Below are 19,946 nucleotides of genomic sequence, written 5' to 3' on the forward strand. Positions count from 1 at the left end.
CCCGTCTTTTTAAAAAAAAAAAAAAAATATATATATATATATATATATATATATATATATATATATATATTTATTAGAGACGGAGTTTCACTATGTTGGTGGGGATGGTCTTGATATCTTGACTTTGTGATTTGCCTGCCTCAGCCTCCCAGAGTGCTGGGATTACATCCACGATGCCTGGCCTCCATCTTCTCTTTATTTCCTTGTTCCTGTTAACAGTGGACAGGCATATCATTTGGGGAAGGTTATTCAGACTATTCCTTGACACCCTTCTTTAATGTGATACTTATATTGTCAGTGAGTATATATTTGCAAATTTGGGAATGATTGTGCTACTATTAACTTCAAAGATGTAATATTCTTCTGTATTAATTTGCAATGTACAAATTCTATTATTTTGATACTTATTTGCAAGATTAGTTAGTAGAAAAGAGTATGACACAGCAGTAGACATAGCATTCCAGGTGGAAGGCAATAGCCTTGGGTAGGCATGGGCAGTGGAGGCATTCAGTGCAATAGAGAGCCTGCCTCCCCTTCTTGGCTCACAGTTTCTCCAGGGGAGCCATATTGGTGGACCCTTGTCTAGAATGTGTCACCTCAGTTTTTCTTTTAGGAGACTATGCATATTGTGTCATAATGTAATTATTTTCATTTAAAATAGTTGCTAGTGCCTATACAAAAATGGATTATTAATGTCTTACTAATCCATCATCAGGATGGAAAACAGATGAGCTGTAATTTCATTCCTTTGGATATAAAATTAGACCTTTGGGAAGATTTACCAGCAAGCTTTCAGCTGAAACAAAATCGCTCTCTGGTAAGAATAGTTTTAAATAAAATGGCTTTATTTATTTTAAATAAACTTGTTTTAGTAGAGTTAATGATCTTTTTGAGTTTAATTTTTAAAAAGCACTTTGTGGCATGTTATAGAGTGAAATCACTGGTTGCATTTTCATCAGTCTAGGCGGTGCCTATTAATTACCCAGTGCTAAGAATATATGTGAAATCTGTTTCCTTGGCAAATGATCACACCTAGAGTTGCTGTTTCTGTGGATAGAATCATCCTCACATTATTTAATTTCTCATTCACAGGATTAGCAACTGTGATATTTGTATCCGCTAGAATCACATTTTTTTTCTGTTAAGGTTTAAGTTCTAACAATGACAAATTCCGAGATCAGAGATTATACCTTATTGAGTGATTCTTGATTCATTATCAGAAGCACCAGCATGCAGCTGCAGGCCAAATTCCTGCCAGAGAGGTCTTAACACTGATCTGTGGGTGATTTTCCTTCGCTGCCAAGAAGGGTCATCATGCGTAGGGGCTGATCCAGCATGCTGTGTACCATTTTTACAAGAAAATGGTGATTATTTTTTTACAATCTGAGTGGCAATGAAGCATTGCTTATAGATCAGCTGTACCTGTTTTAAATGAAAAGGTATTTACTTGGTAAGCTATTTAGTTGGTATCACCTAATCCTGATTCTCAGAGTCCCAAAAAATATCCACTTATATATACTTGTCTAATAAGTAAGAGTAATAGTAACCTTACTAAAAATGTCCCAGATTTACTGATTTTTTTTTTCCTGTGAAAACTTAGGCATCATTTACAAAGCAATTCTTAGATGTTGCACTGTCAATTCTGTCACCCAGTTTTGCCTTGACCCCTGCTGGGGTATTTACATCCAGACCTTTTTTGGTCTCAATGAGCATATTATCACTGTTGATCCTATGTTTGTTAAGGTCATACACTGCATGTCTTGTCACATGCCTTTAGAGAAAAAGTTCTCTTGGCTGAGTATGATGGCTCATGCCTATAATGCCAACACTTTGGGAGGCTGAGACAGGAGGATCACTTGAGCCCAGGAGTTTGAGACCAGCCTGGGCAACATAGTGAGACCCTTTCTCTACAAAAAATAGAAAAACTAGCCAGGTGTGATGGCATGTGCCTACAGTCCCAGCTCCTCAGGAGACTGAGGCAGGACTGCTGGAGTGCAGAAGGTCAAGCCATGATCATGCCACTGCACTTAGAGCAAAACCCTACCTCAACAGAGCAAGTCGAGGGAACAGAGCAAGAACTTATCTCAAAAAGAAAAAAAGAAAAGAGATCTCTTAAGAACTACTGTAGGTGGTTTACAGTAAAGATATGAAAACTACATCAAGTTAAAGAAAGCCTTAGATTGTGGAACTCAATAGCCTATTTGGGGGACACAACAAAATGGCAGTTTTCTGATGTTGTAAATAGGCTTGCTTTCAAAGAAAGATGGCTAGTGAGCTATTAACTCTTTTGTTATCTCATTTTCTGCCAGATTTTGCGGTTTGTTCGAGAATGGAGTAGTCTAACTGCCATGAAGCAAGGGATAATCAGGAAAAGTGGACAGCTATTCTGTAGCCCAATTCTTGCTTTGGAAGAGATCACAAAGCAACAAACTAAACAAAATTTCACCAAAAGGTATGAGTTGTCTTTCTTTTTTTGATTTTGTATTATATTACTTTTCATGATTCTTTCTATAGGTGGGTCTGAGGCATCTTTTGGAACCACTAATGAAATCCTGATGAGTTATGAGAAAATTATGCATAAAATCACAGCCATATTATTTCATAACAACGTAATTATATATTTAGTGAATTTGATAAAATCTAAAAGAGATCAGGTTGTCCAGATCTTACTCACCATGAGTCCCATTTATCAACAAAAAGAGCAGAGTCACAGGATGGTACAACCTATGACCTGCCAAGCCTGGGACACTTACTAGCAACAGGAGTACATTTTATTCTTAGAACATCAGAGCATGCCTCTGGACCCCATCTGCTCTGCCCTCCTGTGGGTGAGTATGATGCTGTGCAGCAAGGGAGCTGGTTCTGTTTGAATGCATCACTACTGAAGTAATGGAAGATAACTATAATCATGTCCATGATTAGAAATGAAATAAAATAAAGATTGTCAGATATTTGTGACTGTTTGCCCTTATCATTACAGGTCCTCTTCTAATCTCTATATATTTGATTTCCTTCCTTGTCATTACAATCATCTTTATCACCTTGTGTTATCTCAAATCCCCATTCTTTGTAAACCTTTTTCTAAGCATGAAGCAAGGATTATCAGGAAAAGTGGTCAGCTGTTTTGTAGCCCAATCCTTGCTTTTGAAAGAGATTGCAGGTTAGGCACAGTGGCTCATGCCTGTGATCCCAACACTTTGGTAGGCCAAGGCAGGTAGATTGCATGAGCCTAGGAGTTCAGTGATCAGCCTGGGAAACATAGCTACTCGGAAGGCAGAGGTGGGAGGATCGCTTAAGCATGGGAGGTTAAGGCTGCAATGAACCAAGATTGTACCACTGCACTCCAGCCTGGGCAACAGAGTGAGACCCTGTCTCAAACAAAACAAAACGAAACGAGAGATTGCAAAGCAACAAACCAAACCACAGCATTGACAGAGAAAACCCTTTAGCTCTTGCCGTCTCCATACTCTTCATTCTTATATTCCATCAGTTTATTAGAGAAGTTTTCTTTCTCTAGCTTTTTCCATGCACCCAGGTGAAAAAAAAAATCCATTAATGGTTGAGGGTGGGGAGGAGCAGGGGACCGAGAACATGGTTAATTAAATAAATTATGATAGTTCCATACGGTGAAAATCTTTTTCATTGTTTCAAAATATGGCATATGGTACATTTATTTGTTTGTAAGAACAAGGAATGATACTTGTGATAAATTGTTAAGGGTAAATATAAGTTGTAAAAATAAAAAAGGGGGGGAATGGAGACACAAACTTTACTGTTTGCACAAATAGCACAACTTGCTATTGTTAACATAGAAATTATCTAGAAGGATACCTTAGGAATTCTTAACATGAGATCCTCTGGGACAGTGGTTTTCAGTTGGGAGCAATTTGTTCCCATAGGGTGGTAGGGTCTGGAGACATTTTAAATGTAAAGGATGTGACTAGGGAGTATGTAGTGGGTAGAGGCCCAGGATGCTGCTGAGAATCCTACAATGAATAGGACTGCACTCTCCAAGACAGAATTATCCATTACAAAATGTGTATATTACCATTGTTGAGAAATCTTGCTCTAGGACATAAAACTTGAGGGTTTGTGGAGGTAGTAGGGACTTTATGCCAGGATTACAAACTCATATGACTAAAAACAAAACAGGAACCACAAATGAATGAATAAGGTCAGTTATCAAGCTAGAAAAGAATGTGATATGGGCCGAAACTATGTCAAATAGGCAGATTTGGAACCCATCTGAAGTCATTCAAATTCAGATTTAAAAATAAAATACTGGACTGGGTGCGGTGGCTCATGCCTGTAATTCTAGGATTTTTGAAGGCCAAGGAGGACAGATTGCTTGAACCCAGAATTCAAGACCAGCCTGGGCAACATGGAAAAACCCCATCTCTACAAAAAAACAGAAAAATTAGCTAGATATGGCGGTGCATGCCTGTAGTCCCAGGCTGAGGTGGGAGGATCACCTGAGCCCCGGGAGGTAAAGGCTGCAGTGAGCCATGATTGCACCACTTCACTTCAGCCTGGGAGACAGAGTGAAACCTGTCTTAGAAATAAAATAAGATAAAATAAAAATAAATTAAATGAATTTAATTTAATTGAATAAAATTTAAAAATTGAATTAAAAAAAAAAAAACTGATTAGCCATGATGGCTCATACCTGTAATGCTAGCACTTTGGGAAGCCAAGGTGGAAAGATCACTTGAGGCCAAGAGCTCGAGACCAGACTGGTCAACATAAGCTAGACCCTGTCTCTACAAAAAACAAAAAATAACCAGGTATGGTGACTCATACCTGCTATTTGGGAGGCTCAGGCAGGAGGATCACCTGATGTTAAGGTTGCAGTGAGCTGTGATCATGCCACTGCACTCCATCCTGGGTTGACAAAGCAAGGCCCAGTCTCAAAATGAATGAATAAATTAAAAATGCTATGTGAATGAGTACAATAAAGCCCTTTGACTAATTGAATTTATCCATAATTTACCAATTTTGGACTCTTGGCCTGAACTCTGCTGTAACGGTTGATTTTTTTTTTTCCCATGGGCATGTGTCACTTTCTATAAAAATGCATTTAAAATACATGTGTTACGTATTTGTATACATATATAGATATACTTACACATAAGGACACACACACACACACACACACACACCCCAAAAAGCACAACGCCTATTTTATTTTTCCTGATACTTCCTGTCCTCTCAATCTTTCTCATTTTTGTAACCAGTCTTTGCTGGAATATTGACCCTCTCTTTCTCACATGATCGGAATTCTCTTCGTAACTGAATTTCTAGCTATTTATAGACATGCCCTATTATTTCTTCTCCATCAAACATTGATGACCACTTAAAGTGCCATCTGAGAAAGGCAACTGATCAGGTTTAAAAGCAAGAATCAATTCATAAAACCAAAGTCAAACACACTGTTATCAATGTAAAGGATATAATTTGTGTTAACAAACAGCAGATTAAGTAATTAGATTTGTATTTTTAGGAGCTAACTCTAGCAGCAGTTGGGAGCTTTGATCAAAAAGGGCAAGACTCAAAGTGGGGAAATAAGTTACATTTTTCTATAGCTGCCATAACAAAATACCACAAATTTAGAAGCTTAAAACAACAGACATCTATTATCTCACAGTTCTATAAGTAAGAAGTCCAAGTTGGCTGTTACTAGTTTTCTAGTAATGCTCTGGATTTACAACGAAGGAATCACAGTGTTGGGTGACTGGGCTCTAATTGATACGCTTGGAAAATAATTCACCTCCAAGCTCACTAAGATTGTTGGCAGAACTCATTTCCTTGCAGTTGTAGGACTGAGGTTCCTGTTTTTTGCTGGCTGTCAGCTGAGGCCACCATCAACTCCTAGGGGTTTCTCTGTGGTCCTAGTACATGGACCTCTACTTCTTGGAATCTCTGCCTTTCTCTTCTGCTTTTAAGGGCTCAAGTGATTACATTGGGTCTACTCAGTAATCTCCCTATCTTAAAGTGAGCTGATCAGCAACCTAATTATATCTGTAAAGTCCTTTTATAGCATTATCTAAATTAGTAATTGATTAAATAACCTGGGGACAGGAATCCTAGAGGGTATCTTAAAATTCTGCCTGCTATACAAGTTAAAAGACTATTCTAGTAGACCTGGAGAAAAATGATGAGGATCTGTATTAAGTTATTACAGTGGGAATCAGGAAAGAGAATGAAGAGAGCTATTAAGGAGGTATATCTGGAGACTTGGTGACTGATTATAGAGAGGCAGAGAGAAAGAGGCCTCCAGAGAAACCAACCTAGCCACATCATGAAATGAAACCTTTGTACCTGCATTGGGGAGATACTGTCAGGAAGCATTCTGATTCTTGCTGCAGAACCCAAGTTAAGTCTCAGTAATTTGGAATAACCATATATCTCTGAAAGCAAATGTGAAATATGCTGTTGAACAGCAGCATTGACTGGCAGTCTGTATGAGGACCAGTTAGACACTGCTGTTATCAGTTTACTTTCTAGAGAAACTGAATCAGAGTCTCTAGACTTAGAAACATCAGGCTCAGTGAAGAGTGAGGTATTATACTGAAAAGTGAAACTCCCCAGACCCCCTTTTTTTTGCCAGCTTTCAGATTGACAGCAGCTACATTTTACTTTCTTTCTTTCTTTCTTTTTTTTTTTTTTTTTGAGACGGAGTTTCGCTCTTGTTACCCAGGCTGGAGTGCAATGGCGCGATCTCGGCTCACCGCAACCTCCGCCTCCTGGGTTCAGGCAATTCTCCTGCCTCAGCCTCCTGAGTAGCTGGGATTACAGGCACGCACCACCATGCCCAGCTAATTTTTTGTATTTTTAGTAGAGACGGGGTTTCACCATGTTGATCAGGATGGTCTCGATCTCTTGACCTCGTGATCCACCTGCCTCGGCCTCCCAAAGTGCTGGGATTACAGGCTTGAGCCACCGCGCCCGGCCTTTTTTTTTTTTTTTAAGACGGAGTCTTGCTCTGTCCTCCAGGCTGGAGTGCAGTGTCATGATCTTGGCTCACTGCAGCCTCCACCTCCCTGGTTCAAGTTATTCTCCTGCCTTAGCCCCCTTGAGTAACTGAGATTACAGGCACGAGCCACCATGCCTGGCTAATTTTTTGGATCTTTAGTAGAGATGGGGTTTCACCATGTTGGCCAGGCCGGTCTCAAAACTCCTGACCTCATGATCTACCCGACTCTACCTCCTAAAGTGCTGGGATTACAGGCATGAGCCACTGTACTCAGGCCATTTTACTTCCTAAGCAGGAGGTTAGAAGATTTCTCTTTTAAAAATATTGAATGCTTCTGAAAAAAGAGCTGCAGTTTAACTTTGGACATACTCCCAAGTGCAATGGCTAGGTCCCCAACCAGATTATCCTCTAATGATGTCCACCAGTTTGCAGGCCCCATCCAAGCTCAGAGCTTGCAGTCAGCTTTTGAATATCTCACTCTTAAATTTGAATGGAAGCCAAGATTACCAGCCACTGTTTTGGTTGCAGAGTTCCATTTATCAGAGGCAGGCCTAATTCACTTGGAACCCTGTCTTGTTGTTTAGGATGCCAACTGTTTAATCTCTAGTTAGAGTTGAGCTGCAAAGCAGGTCAGAAATCCAGAGCCCAAGATTGTATTCATTGATGTGGGCCGCTTTCCAGTGTACTCACTTCTTATAAAAATTGCCATCTTCCACTCCTTTTACTATCCAGGAATTAGTTTAGGAGACAACATTCTCCCTTCTCTATTTGCTAATATTGGGATTTACCATAATAATCCTTTTGGGAGTTGGTGAACTTCCTAACAAACCTCAGTAGAAAATTAAGTATTGGCAACTTGCAGCTAGGTTTCAAAAGTTGTTAGCTCCCTTTTTTTGGAATTGGTTCATCTGTTTCTCGTGGTTTCCAAAAATTTATTTTTAAACCTCTTGTAGGAAAGCAAAAGGTTATTTTTAGTGTCTAAATCTCTGACTAGATTTCTCAGCATCTTTTAAAGTTACTGAATTAGGTTTTTAAGCTTTTAAACATTGAATAATACCTCAGGCAAGGCTTAATATCCCATTGCTTCCAAAGCTAGGAAGCTTTTGAGTTCATCTAGAATCCACAGAAATACTTTACCAAAGTGCATTTTTCAAGGGAATAAAATGGTTGAAGAAATTTTTGGAGGTGGGGCCAGAGAAGGAGAGTTTGAGAACTAAAAGGGCAAGTTTAATTTACTGTGCTTTAACTACTGCTGCTACCCAGACTGGAGAACAATGGCTTAATTTCCTTTTTGGTCTAAGAAAGACATGTAAGTAGAGTACAAACATGTGAAAAGATATTCCTCCTTACTCTTAATAGGAATGCAAATTTTAAAATCTATGATGAGATACCTGTCATTATTAGCAGAGACTTGAAAATGGCATTGTGCTAGTGAAAGAGAAGAAACAGATACTCATTCATTGCTGGTGGACACGTACACTGGTATAACCTTGGAGGAAAGAAATTTGTCAAAATCTACCCACATTTAAAACACCTAAGACCTTTGACCCAGGAATTCTACTTCTGGAGATTTATTTTACAGATACATAATGTGTAGAAAATATCATATATAACTATATTTATTGCAGCATTGTTTGTGATAGCAAAGACTGGAAATAACCTAAATGTCCATTAATCAGACTGGTTAAATATATGGTTTATCCAAATAATGGAATAACATGGAGCCATTAAAAAGAATAGGGAAACTACGGCCAGGTGTGGTGGCTCACGCCTGTGATCTCAGCACTTTGGAAGGCCAAGGTGGATGCATCACGAGGTCAGGAGTTCGAGACAACCCTGGCCGAGATGGTGAAACCCCGTCTCTACTAAAAATACAAAAATTAACCAGGTGCGGTGGCAGGCGCCTATAATCCCAGCTATTCGGGAGGCTGAGGCAGGAGAATCACTTGATCCCAGGAGGCGGAGGTTGTAGTGAGGCAAGATCGCACCACTACGTTCTAGCCTGAGCAACAGAGCAAGACTCCCTCTCCAAGAAAAAAAAAAAATAGAGAAACTATGGATCTTAATAAGGAAAGATCTCTGAGAAATATGTTGTGGTAAAAAGAGCAAAGTGAAGATTAGTGTATATGCTATGCTATTATTTATTTCTAAAAATAATAGGTATAATGAAAAATGAGTGCTAGTGGGTATGGGTTTATTTTTGTTTTTGTTTTGTTTGAGACAGGGTCTCAATCTGTTGCCCAGGCTGGAGTACAGTGACGCAATCTCAGCTCACTGCAGTCTCTGCCTCCTGGATTCAAATGATTCTCATGCCCCTGCCTCCCAAGTTGCTGGGACTACAGGTGTGCACCACCATGCCTGGCTAATTTTTGTATTTTTAGTAGAGACAGGGTTTCACCATGTTGACCAAGTTGGTCTCGAACTCCTGGGCTCAAATGATCCCCCTGCCTTGGCCTCTCAAAGTGCCAGGATTACAACTGTGAGCCACCAAACCCAGCCTCAGGTTTCTTTTTGGAGTAATGAAAATATTCTGGAATTAGTGATGATGGTTACACAATCTTGTGAATATACTAAAATGCACTTAATTGCCAACTTTAAATTGGTGAACTTTATGCCAATTTAATTCAATAAAATTATGTCAATTTTGACAAATTATGTCAATAAAAATGCAAAAATAAAAGGCATACACGTATACTCAAAAAAAAAAACAAAACTCTTTTTTTTTTTTTTTTTGAGAGAATATTTCTCTGTCACTCAGGCTGGAGTGCAGTGGTGTAATCTCAGCTCACTGCAGCCTACACCTCCCAGGTTCAAGCGATTCTCCTGCCTCAGCCTCTTAAGTAGCTAGGATTATAGGCACACACTACCACATCCAGCTAATTTTTGTATTTTCAATAGAGACAGGGTTTCGCCATGTTGCCCAGGTTGGTCTTGAACTCCTGACCTCAGGAGATCCACCTGCCTCGGCCTCCCAAAGTGCTGGGATTATAGGTGTAGCTCATGTCTGTAATTTCAGCACTTGGGGAGGCTGAGATGGGCCAATCACTTGAAGCCAGTTCAGGACCAGCCTGGCCAACATGGCAAATTCTCATCTCTGCTAAAAATACAATAATTGGCCACTTGTGGTGCATGCCCATAATCCCATCTACTTGGGAGGCTCAGGCATGAAAATAGCTTGAACCCAGAAGGTGGATGTTGCAATGAGCCAAGATAGTGCCACTGCACCCCAGCCTGGGTGACGGAGTGAGACCCTGTCTCAAAAAATAAAATAAAATAAAAATCTGGCAGCAGATGTAACTTTGCGGAGGGGTCAAAAGGAAGACAGGAATGAGAGAGAAACTCATCACCATAGACACTCTTGTTTGCCTTTTGAATTTAGAACCATGTGCTTATATCACCTAATCAAAAATTAATAAGATAGTTTATGTAAAAAAGGAAAGCTGTTTATTGTTAAATCTACCCCAATAACATAAATCAAATTTCTAAAATTTTACCTACAATTGCACAATTCCATTGTGATTGAATTTTAATATGATTGTCAAGCTGCCTAATTTTTTTTTTTTTTTTTTCTTTTTTTTTTTTGAGACGGAGTTTCACTCTTGTTACCCAGGCTGGAGTGCAATGGCGCGATCTCGGCTCACCGCAACCTCCGCCTCCCGGGTTCAAGCAATTCTCCTGCCTCAGCCTCCTGAGTAGCTGGGATTACAGGCACACGCCAACATGCCCAGCTAATTTTTTGTATTTTTAGTAGAGACGGGGTTTCACCATGTTGACCAGCATGGTCTCGATCTCTTGACCTCGTGATCCACCCGCCTCGGCCTCCCAAAGTGCTGGGATTACAGGCTTGAGAAGCTGCCTAATTAAGAAGCACTCAATAATATTAAGAAATTCATGTTTAAACTAATTTTAAAAATCTACAATAAGTGTAAACCACCAGAGAACCTGGGCCAATTAATAAGAAGGAATTAATTGGGTAATTGCATTTCACCAACTTAAATTCCCCCATCACCTTTAATTGGAATAAATTCTCTTTACTTCTAGTCCCTGAACCATTGTGTGATATTGTTAGTGTTGTGTAATAAGGTTCTGAATCCCACATCAAGAATGGTTTTATTTCTGTGAAAGAATCCATAAACCCTGTATGGGCTGATAATAAGGGGAACAACCTTGAGATTACAGAAGATGTGATTGAACCTGGTTAACTAAAAAGAGACTCAATTTACCCAAACATTCATATACTATTATAACTGACTAAGGTTATAATAGTATAACCTTATATTTGGAGAAGCCTTAAAGGGAAAGTCAAGAGGGAAGTAAAAATGCAGTTAGAGATTTTCTGCACAGTTTGCCAAGCAATTTCCTCAAGGCTGTCAGTTGTACGTGTATTTGATCATTTCTTATTCTCACACCCACTCCTTTTTCCCCTAAATGAAAATTGGTCCAAAGGATATTGAGTGACTCTTGAATTTCTTAGAAAAAGAAATTGGAGAAAACTAATTTGGAATGAAGAGATGTATTTCTCACGTAATGGACACCAATATAAAGGGTGAAAATTCCATTTTCTAACCTGAGTTTTAGCATAGTGAATAGAATTGTACTTGCTTTTTCTCCTATTGCTTTTGCAAGGAACAACGTAAACATGCAATGGAGACATTTTTATATGAGATAGAGGGAATCTATTTAACATATCATTGTTTTAGATACATAACCAAAGAAGATGTTGCTGTAGCTTCAATGGACAAAATGAGAAATGCTGGGGGCCATGTTCGTCTGATCACAAAGGAGGCCAGGCCATGGGATCCTTTCACAAAGTAAGGTTTTTCTACTGTTAGTATATAGTATTGCTAATTCCACTCCTTTACATGTATGTACTGATTTTCATAATAATGTCTCACCCTTGTATGACCACTTTAGAGGTTACATAGAACTTTAACAAAATAGTAGCTCTTCAGTTGTCCTAGCAACCTGTTGAGGTACCTGGTGTCCTCATTTTAAACATTAGAGGTGAGGATGGACCCTGAGACCAGGTGGACTAAGTAACCTGCCCCAGGGCTTGAGGATAGATGTCCTCAAGGGTAGGAGACCTGAGGTTAAATCTGGGCTCTGTCCCCTAATCTTGAGCTCCATCATTAGAAGTCTTTCTTTTAACTTTTCAAGTAACCATGGAAAATAGACAAAGCAGCTGCTGTTACTTCCCAAGTGGGACTTTCTAACAAAATTGAGTAGTGTACCTTTTCTTTTATTCTAACAGATTGAGCACATATCCTATGATGTTTTGTTTCTAAATTTAATTTCATCAACTCTACACTTACCTGTAGGAAACATGGTATTGAACAAGTCTTCTGTTCTAATTCCTATCAGCACTGTCAGCTATTTTACTCTGTCACTTTATGGCTGTGACTCTGTTTCCTGTGAGCTAGCAGAGGCTGGAGGAGAGAGTTTGTAATGACCTGTCTGAGCTAATGAGGTGTGTGACCCCATATATTTAAGGAGCCAGGTAGCCACTAAGCTTTAGCTGGGGTTTTGCATTAGTTGTCCTTTTCTAGCCTGAAGAAACATTTTCTAGCAGCCTCTCCAGATGTTTCATATGTTTTCACATTTTACATGTTTCCAGATTCTTTAACATGAGGTCATCTAAATTCCCAAGAGAGGCATCATATTTGTATTCAAATTAATATTTTATAATACATCGTTCTTCATTGCTCGGCATGGAATATAGAGTGCTGACTACAGCTATTTCATTTCTACATTGTGATCTGTGTTTACTACTTATTCATATAGAAACTTTGATAACCTTTATATGAAGCAATGACTATTTAGACTAATCGTTCATTAGTTACCTATTCAGTGTTTTTTTAATTATAGAAACTTTCTTGAAGATGGAGCCTGTGTCGCATTTCTAAGTCCAGACACAGTCCAGGCTGATCTCACTGGGAAACCTTCTACATCCAAAGGCTATTTACAAGCTGTGGATAATGAAGGAAATCCACTTTGCCTTCGCTGTCAGCAACCCACTTGCCAAACTAAGCAAGTGTGTAAAGCAAACGCTTGGGATTCACGGTTTTGCTCTCTGAAATGTCAGGAAGAGTTTTGGATTCGATCTAATAACAGTTACCTGAGAGCCAAAGTATTTGAAACTGAACATGGTGTGTGTCAGCTCTGTAATGTGAATGCACAAGAACTCTTTTTACGTCTGAGGGATGCCCCTAAAAGTCAGAGGAAGAATCTTCTGGATGCTACCTGGACTTCAAAGCTCCCATTAGAACAGGTAAATTATAATCATCTGATAGATAGAAAGCAGCATTGTACTAAGTATAATGAATATTGACTCTTTAACTTTACTTTTTAAATTTTAACATGGGAATATTCATATATATAAAAGGAGAGAAAATAATGGACCCGTGTGTTCATCAGCCAGCTTTAATAGTTTCCAACATTTTGCCATTCATTTTCACCTGTCCTTTGACTCATTTGTATTTTTCTCCTAGCATATTTCATTTTATTTTATTTTTTTGGAGACAGAGTTTCACCCTTGTTCACCCAGGCTGGAGTGCAATGGCACGATCTTGACTCACTGAAACCTATGCCACCTAGGTTCAAGCGATTCTTGTGCCTCAGCCTCCTGAGTAGCTGGGATCACAGGCATGTGCCACCATGCCTGGCTAATTTTTGTATTTTTAGTAGATGGGACTTTGCCATGTTGGCCAGTCTAATCTTGAACCCCTGTCCTCAGGAGCCTCATCCTCCCAAAGTGCTGGGATTACAGGTGTGACCTACCGTGCCTGGCCATCTCCTAGAATATTTTTAAGAAAATTCCAGATATTTTCTTTCACTCTTGAATATTTTCATTCTGTATCTCTCACAGGTAAAGACCTCCTTCCTTCTATTCTTTCTTCTCTCTCTTGCCCTTGTTCCCCCTCCCTCTTCCCTTTCACTCTTTGTCTTCCTTCACTCCTTTCCTCCTTCTCTCTTTCCCTTTCTTCATTTCTTTTCCTCTCATTCTTTTTTTTTTTTTTTTCTGAGACAGAGTTTCGCTCTTGTTACCCAGGCTGGAGTGCAATGGCACGATCTTGGCTCACCACAACCTCCACCTCCTGGGTTCAGGCAATTCTCCTGCCTCAGCCTCCTAAGTAGCTGGGATTACAAGCACGCGCCACCATGCCCAGCTAATTTTTTTTTGTATTTTTAGTAGAGACGGGGTTTCACCATGTTGACCAGGATGGTCTCGATCTCTTGACCTCGTGATCCACCCGCCTCAGCCTCCCAAAGTGCTGGGATTACAGGCGTGAGCCACCGCACCCGGCCCCTCCTCTCATTCTTTTAAATATAATCCCAGTACAAGTTATCATACCCAGCACAATTACAATTCCTTAATTATATTAAGTCTGTGTTTGGCTTCCCAGATTGTGTCAAAAATGTCTTGCTGGGCTCAGTGGCTCCTGCCTGTAATCCCAGCACTTTGGGAGGCCGAGGCAGGTGGATCACCTGAGGTCAGGAGTTCAAGACCAGCCTAGCCAACATGACAAAACCCCATCTCTACTAAAAATATAAAAAATTAGCCAGGCATGGTGGCAGACAACTGTAGTCCCAGCTACTTGGGGGCTGAGGCAGAAGAATCACTTGAACTTGGGAGACAAAGGTTGCAGTGAGCCAAGATCACACCGCTGCACTCCAGCCTAGGTGACAGAGCAAGACTGTCTCAAAAAAAAAAAAAAAAAAAAAAAAAGTCTTCTATGGTTACTGGGTTACTGTTCAAATTAGGATCAAATTGTCACCCAGATAGTACATTTGATAATAATGCCTCTTATGCTTCATTTAATCTATAGTAGCACCCCATTCCTTTTTTATGCTGTCAATGGTTGAATATACTGGATCATTTGCCATTCTGGATTTATCTCCCTGTATCTGCAAGGTATTGTTTTACATGTTCTTCTGTTCCCCCAATTTTCTGAATAACAGTTTTAAGATCTAGAGGCTTAATTTCATTCTCATTCAGTTAGTTTGGGAAAAGATCTTAACAGGTGTTACAGTGTGTTAAGAGGCACCTATGGTCTGTTGATTCCACTTTCTATAATGTTAATATTTAATGGCAAGGAGCAAATAGGTAACCCCAGAAATATAGTCCATCACAATCAGAAGGCTATGTATGTGTATATACACTCACACACATATATGTGTTCATTGCATTGTAAAATGTAATACACCAGTTTATGACAAAATATTATTTATAGCACACTGTCCTCAATATTCACTTTCATTTTCAAAATTCAGTTGGATTTCTAATTTTGCTATCTGAAAAATTCTAAATTTCAAATTAGGCCAGGCCTTGGCTCACACCTGTAATCTCAGTATTTTGAGAGGCAAAAGTGAGAGGGTTGCTTGAGCCAAAAGTTACCAGCCTGAACAACATAGTGGGACCCCGTGTCTACCCCCCAAAAAAAAAAATCAGAAAAATTAGCCTGGTGTGGTAGCATGCACCTGTAGTCCCAGCTACTTAAATGGCTGAGATAGGAGGATTGCTTGAGACCAGAAGGTCGAGGCTGCAGTGAGCTGCGATGGTGCCACTGCACTCAAGCCTGGGCAGCAGAGTGTGACCCTACCTCTAAATAAAATGTGTAATTGTAGTGTGTTTAATTTTTAAAAATCACTCCTCACTCTCTGCCCACTAAAATATGGAATGAATTCCTGCCAATTAGATAAACGATATATTTTTATTTACCTGGGATAGTGTTGCTGAATTATGAAGGAATGAATTCATAGCATTTCTGCAAAGATGAATTAGCATATATTTGAGAGCTAGGGAAATACACTATTTCTCTAATGATATCCAGAGTTCCTGAAAGATCTTTTGGTCTAATTGATGAGGGACACATTGTACACATCCCAGGGATATCAGTCAGACTCCAGTTACTGCTGCCTCAGTGTGACGGCTTCCAGAAGACATACAACAAAATGACTCAAGGTTATTTACTGAAGGCAACCTGTCCAGGAATGCAGAAGTAATATAATAGATAGCCAAAACAAAAGTGCTCTGAGAATAAGCAGCACAATAGGCTCAGATTGGGTAGGACTAGTCAGAGAGAGAGTGATTTTATTTTGTTTATTTATTTTTTGAGATTGGATCTGGGGTCTCACTGTGTTGCCCAGGATGATCTTGAAGTCCTGGACTCAAATGATCCTCCTGCCTCAGCCTACCAAACATCTGAGATTACAGGCATGCACTACCACATCAAGTGATTCTTTCAAGAGGTGGGCAAATCTAGGATATTAAAGAGTGGCCCCAAGTGATTTGCCTTACAGTTTCTTGGAAAAACTAAAGAAGCATCTTCTGGATCATTGAGTTTGTCAGAATTGGGATTGTTCAGAGAGAAGGAATTGGTTTAAAAAGGCAAAACCGGCCGGGCGCGGTGGCTCAAGCCTGTAATCCCAGCACTTTGGGAGGCCGAGGCGGATGGATCACGAGATCAAGGATCGAGACCGTCCTGGTCAACATGGTGAAACCCCGTCTCTACTAAAAATACAAAAAATTAGGTGGGCATGGTGGCGCGTGCCTGTAATCCCAGCTACTCAGGAGGCTGAGGCAGGAGAATTGCCTGAACCCAGGAGGCGGAGGTTGCGGTGAGCCGAGATCGCGCCATTGCACTCCAGCTTGGGTAACAAGAGGGAAACTCGGTCTCAAAAAACAAAAAAAGGCAAAACCAAAATGGTTTTTTTCTTTTTTCACTAAGACTATGCCATTTGCTTGATTCACGGGACTGTAATTTGTAGGTGCTTCTAACAATTCCAACCTCAAAAACAAAAATCAATACATTTCTTCTTCTCCTTCTTTTTTTTTTTTTTTTTTTTTTTTTTTTTTTGAGACGGAGTTTCGCTCTTGTTACCCAGGCTGGAGTGCAATGGCATGATCTCGGCTCACCGCAACCTCCACCTCCTGGGTTCAGGCAATTCTCCTGCCTCAGCCTCCTGAGTAGCTGGGATTACAGGCACAGGCCACCATGCCCAGCTAATTTTTTGTATTTTTAGTAGACATGGGGTTTCACCATGTTGACCAGGACGGTCTCGATCTCTTGACCTCGTGATCCACCCGCCTCGACCTCCCAAAGTGCTGGGATTACAGGCTTGAGCCACCGCCCCCGGCTATCAATACATTTCTTCTAACAGAAGTTGGGAAGTTCGACACAGAAGAGAAGGTAAGGCAGGCAGTAGTAAAGGTCAGCTAAAGTGTGTATATATGGACTGGCCTAAATAAAGGCTACTTTAAATGGTCATCTTTAATTATTCCAAATATGCAAGTTACAGAGATTTGTTCTAGAAATTTCATTACAGTTCACATAACTTGGAAAGTTCTCTGGTGAATAGTATAAAAGTTCTAGCTAACAGCCATTGATATTAAACTGCCACTGTATAGTGACAAAAGCATTTAGGTCAACAATTAAAAATTGTTTGACTCAGTAGTATTTAGAAGTTTTAAATTTCTAATCTGTTCTTACTCTTTCCTTAGATTTGGATTAGTAAATATATAAACCAAAGGTGCACAAAAATCAGTTTTTCCCAATCTGTCAGGAGTCTTGGTATTTTATGTTTCCTTGTAATTTTTTCAAAATGAGTTAGATAAGGGAGAAAAAAAACTTGCAGAAACACATTTTATTGTTTTCAAACTGCTAACCAGAAGGTTTTTTCTACTCACAGTAAAAGCTATAAAAAGCTATCCTGATGTATTTTTCCTCGTGCTTTTGCTATATAAACATGATTGTACAATGCAGAACAACACATAGTTCTTGCAATATATGTTGAAAATTGCTGCTCTTGTATTCTTATTGCAGCTAAATGAAATGATAAGAAGCCCAAGAGAAGGACATTTCTGGCAGGTGGATCACATCAAGCCAGTGTACAGGGGAGGAGGACAGTGTTCCCTGGACAACCTGCAGACTCTCTGCACAGTCTGTCATAAAGAGGTCAGTGAAGCTCTCATATAGCTATGACTCCATCCTGAGAAGTCAAATGGAAAATTGTGCATACAGGTGTGGAAGATTATGTGGATGAATTTATCCCTGGTCTGAGATTCAAGATGAATTTTATCCCTTTCATCATCTAACACTTGCTTTTCTTCTCAAGGCCTGTGTCACAGATGCAAGAGAAGCTGCTTCCCTTTTAATTCATTCTAGTACAAGACATTAGCACCACTACCAAAAAAGAAATGAATACAGTTTATATATTGTCTTGACAAGACCCTGATCTTCAAACTGGAAGTTTGGTGAATTGGGGCAGTCATACAAGTTTGCATATAACTAAGGGTATCCTGAAATATCTGAAAACATTAATAAATTATCTCTAGGACCAACTCAATTCAACATGCAGAGGTTTCATTGCTGGCCAAAGTATAAAACCAATTAACTCTGGCATATCATTGGGTAGTTAGTTACCTGTTGCTTAGAATGAGAGGAAAAAACACATAGTATTGCTTATCTACCAGGATGAATTTTTTATAGGCAGTCCAGTAACAGTTAATAAGATTCACCTGTTGAGATCATCTTAGAAAGAGGCATACATGGCTGGGCGCGGTTGCTCACGCCTGTAATCCCAGCACTTTGGGAGGCCGAGGCGGATGGATCACAAGTTCAGGAGTTCAAGACCAGCCTGGCCAAGATGGTGAAACCTCATCTCTACTAAAAATACAAAAATTAGCTGAGCATGGTGGTGGGCGACTAACCCCAGCTACTTGGGAGACTGAGGCAGAGAATTGCTTGAACCCAGGAGGCAGAAGTTGTAGTAAGCCAAGATTACACCCCTGCATTCCAGCCTGGGTGACAGAAAAAGACTCCATCTCAAAAAACAAAAAAAAAGAGGCACATATTCAATATGTGACTTCGTGTTCACCTTTTTTTCACTTTTGGCAAGATCTAAGCATTTCTCATGTTTTCCAACCATTCATAATTTATATCATCTAAAATGACTGCATAATATGATATTCTATTGAGTAGATCTCTAGTGTAATTTACTTAACCATTCTCATACTGATTAATATTTAATTAAATTTTTTTTGCTTTTCTGCATCCATGCCACCAAGCACATTTTTTGTAAACAAAACTGTTTCCTACTTTTTTTTTTTTTTTTGGTAAGACTTTATTTTTAAGAGCAGTTTTAGATTATCAGCAAACTTGAGAGGCAAATACAGAGATTTCCCATATATCCCCTGGTCTCACACATGCATAGCCTTCTATTATCAACATCCCCCTCTAGAATGGTACATTTGTTGCAACTGACGAACCTGCATTAACACATCATAATCACCCAAAGTCCATAGTTTACTCTAGGGTTCACTCTTGGTGGACAAGTATACGATGGCATGTATTCATTATAGCATCATACAGAACATTTTCACTGCCTTAAAAATTCTCTGTGCTCCATCTGTTCTTCCCTCCCTCTACCCTTGACTCCTGACAGTCACTGATATGTTGACTGTCACGGGTCTTACTTTCAAAGCACACTTTTAATCACTTTAGAACATGAGTTTTGAGGGAAGTGGTTTGGGGCTGATTCAGAGCACTGGAATGACCATCTTGTGGTATGCCTGGCCTTCTTGTGGTCACAGGGTGACTGGCATGTTCCAAACATGACATCCTCACACAACAGCATTCACCAGGTAGAGCAGGAACTTTCTTTGCAAGTCTTTGTTTTTCTTTTTACTAATGAGGTAGGACTTTCCTGGAAGATGCCAGTAGACTTCACAGCAGGTCCAGTGGTGCCCAAACTAAGTAGGTGTAAGTGCCCAAACTGACCCAAATCCCTACCCCACACCACCCCTGGCATAGGGGGAAAGCTTAGATTGATTCCAGTTCATCTGCTGGGCCAGGCTGTTGTTGCTCCTGGGAAGGTGATGTTTAATTCGAAAGGAAGATGAGTGTGCTGAGTCCAGGTTGTCCCACAGCCTTGGTTCCCCATTGCCCCTATGGGCATGTTTTTCTTAAAATAA

The 19,946-nt window shown here is 39.8% G+C and overlaps 1 protein-coding gene across 13 annotated transcripts in view; it reads left to right on the plus strand.

Annotated features, from left to right (window-relative positions):
* ZRANB3 (zinc finger RANBP2-type containing 3) overlaps window positions 1–19,946 on the plus strand; it is a 290,081-nt gene that overhangs the window by 263,364 nt on the left and 6,771 nt on the right. For 12 of the 13 annotated variants that reach the window (XM_074399747.1, XM_074399752.1, XM_074399746.1 and 9 more), the window contains 5 exons: window positions 716–817; window positions 2,310–2,452; window positions 11,674–11,784; window positions 12,839–13,241; window positions 17,797–17,928. In XM_074399747.1, the coding sequence (XP_074255848.1) occupies window positions 716–817; window positions 2,310–2,452; window positions 11,674–11,784; window positions 12,839–13,241; window positions 17,797–17,928 (891 nt within the window). The remainder of the gene's footprint in view (window positions 1–715; window positions 818–2,309; window positions 2,453–11,673; window positions 11,785–12,838; window positions 13,242–17,796; window positions 17,929–19,946) is intronic. The other variant, XM_074399748.1, reaches the window with a different exon arrangement.

The sequence above is a fragment of the Saimiri boliviensis genome, chromosome 5 (assembly GCF_048565385.1).
Source record: "Saimiri boliviensis isolate mSaiBol1 chromosome 5, mSaiBol1.pri, whole genome shotgun sequence".
NCBI lineage: Eukaryota > Metazoa > Chordata > Mammalia > Primates > Cebidae > Saimiri > Saimiri boliviensis.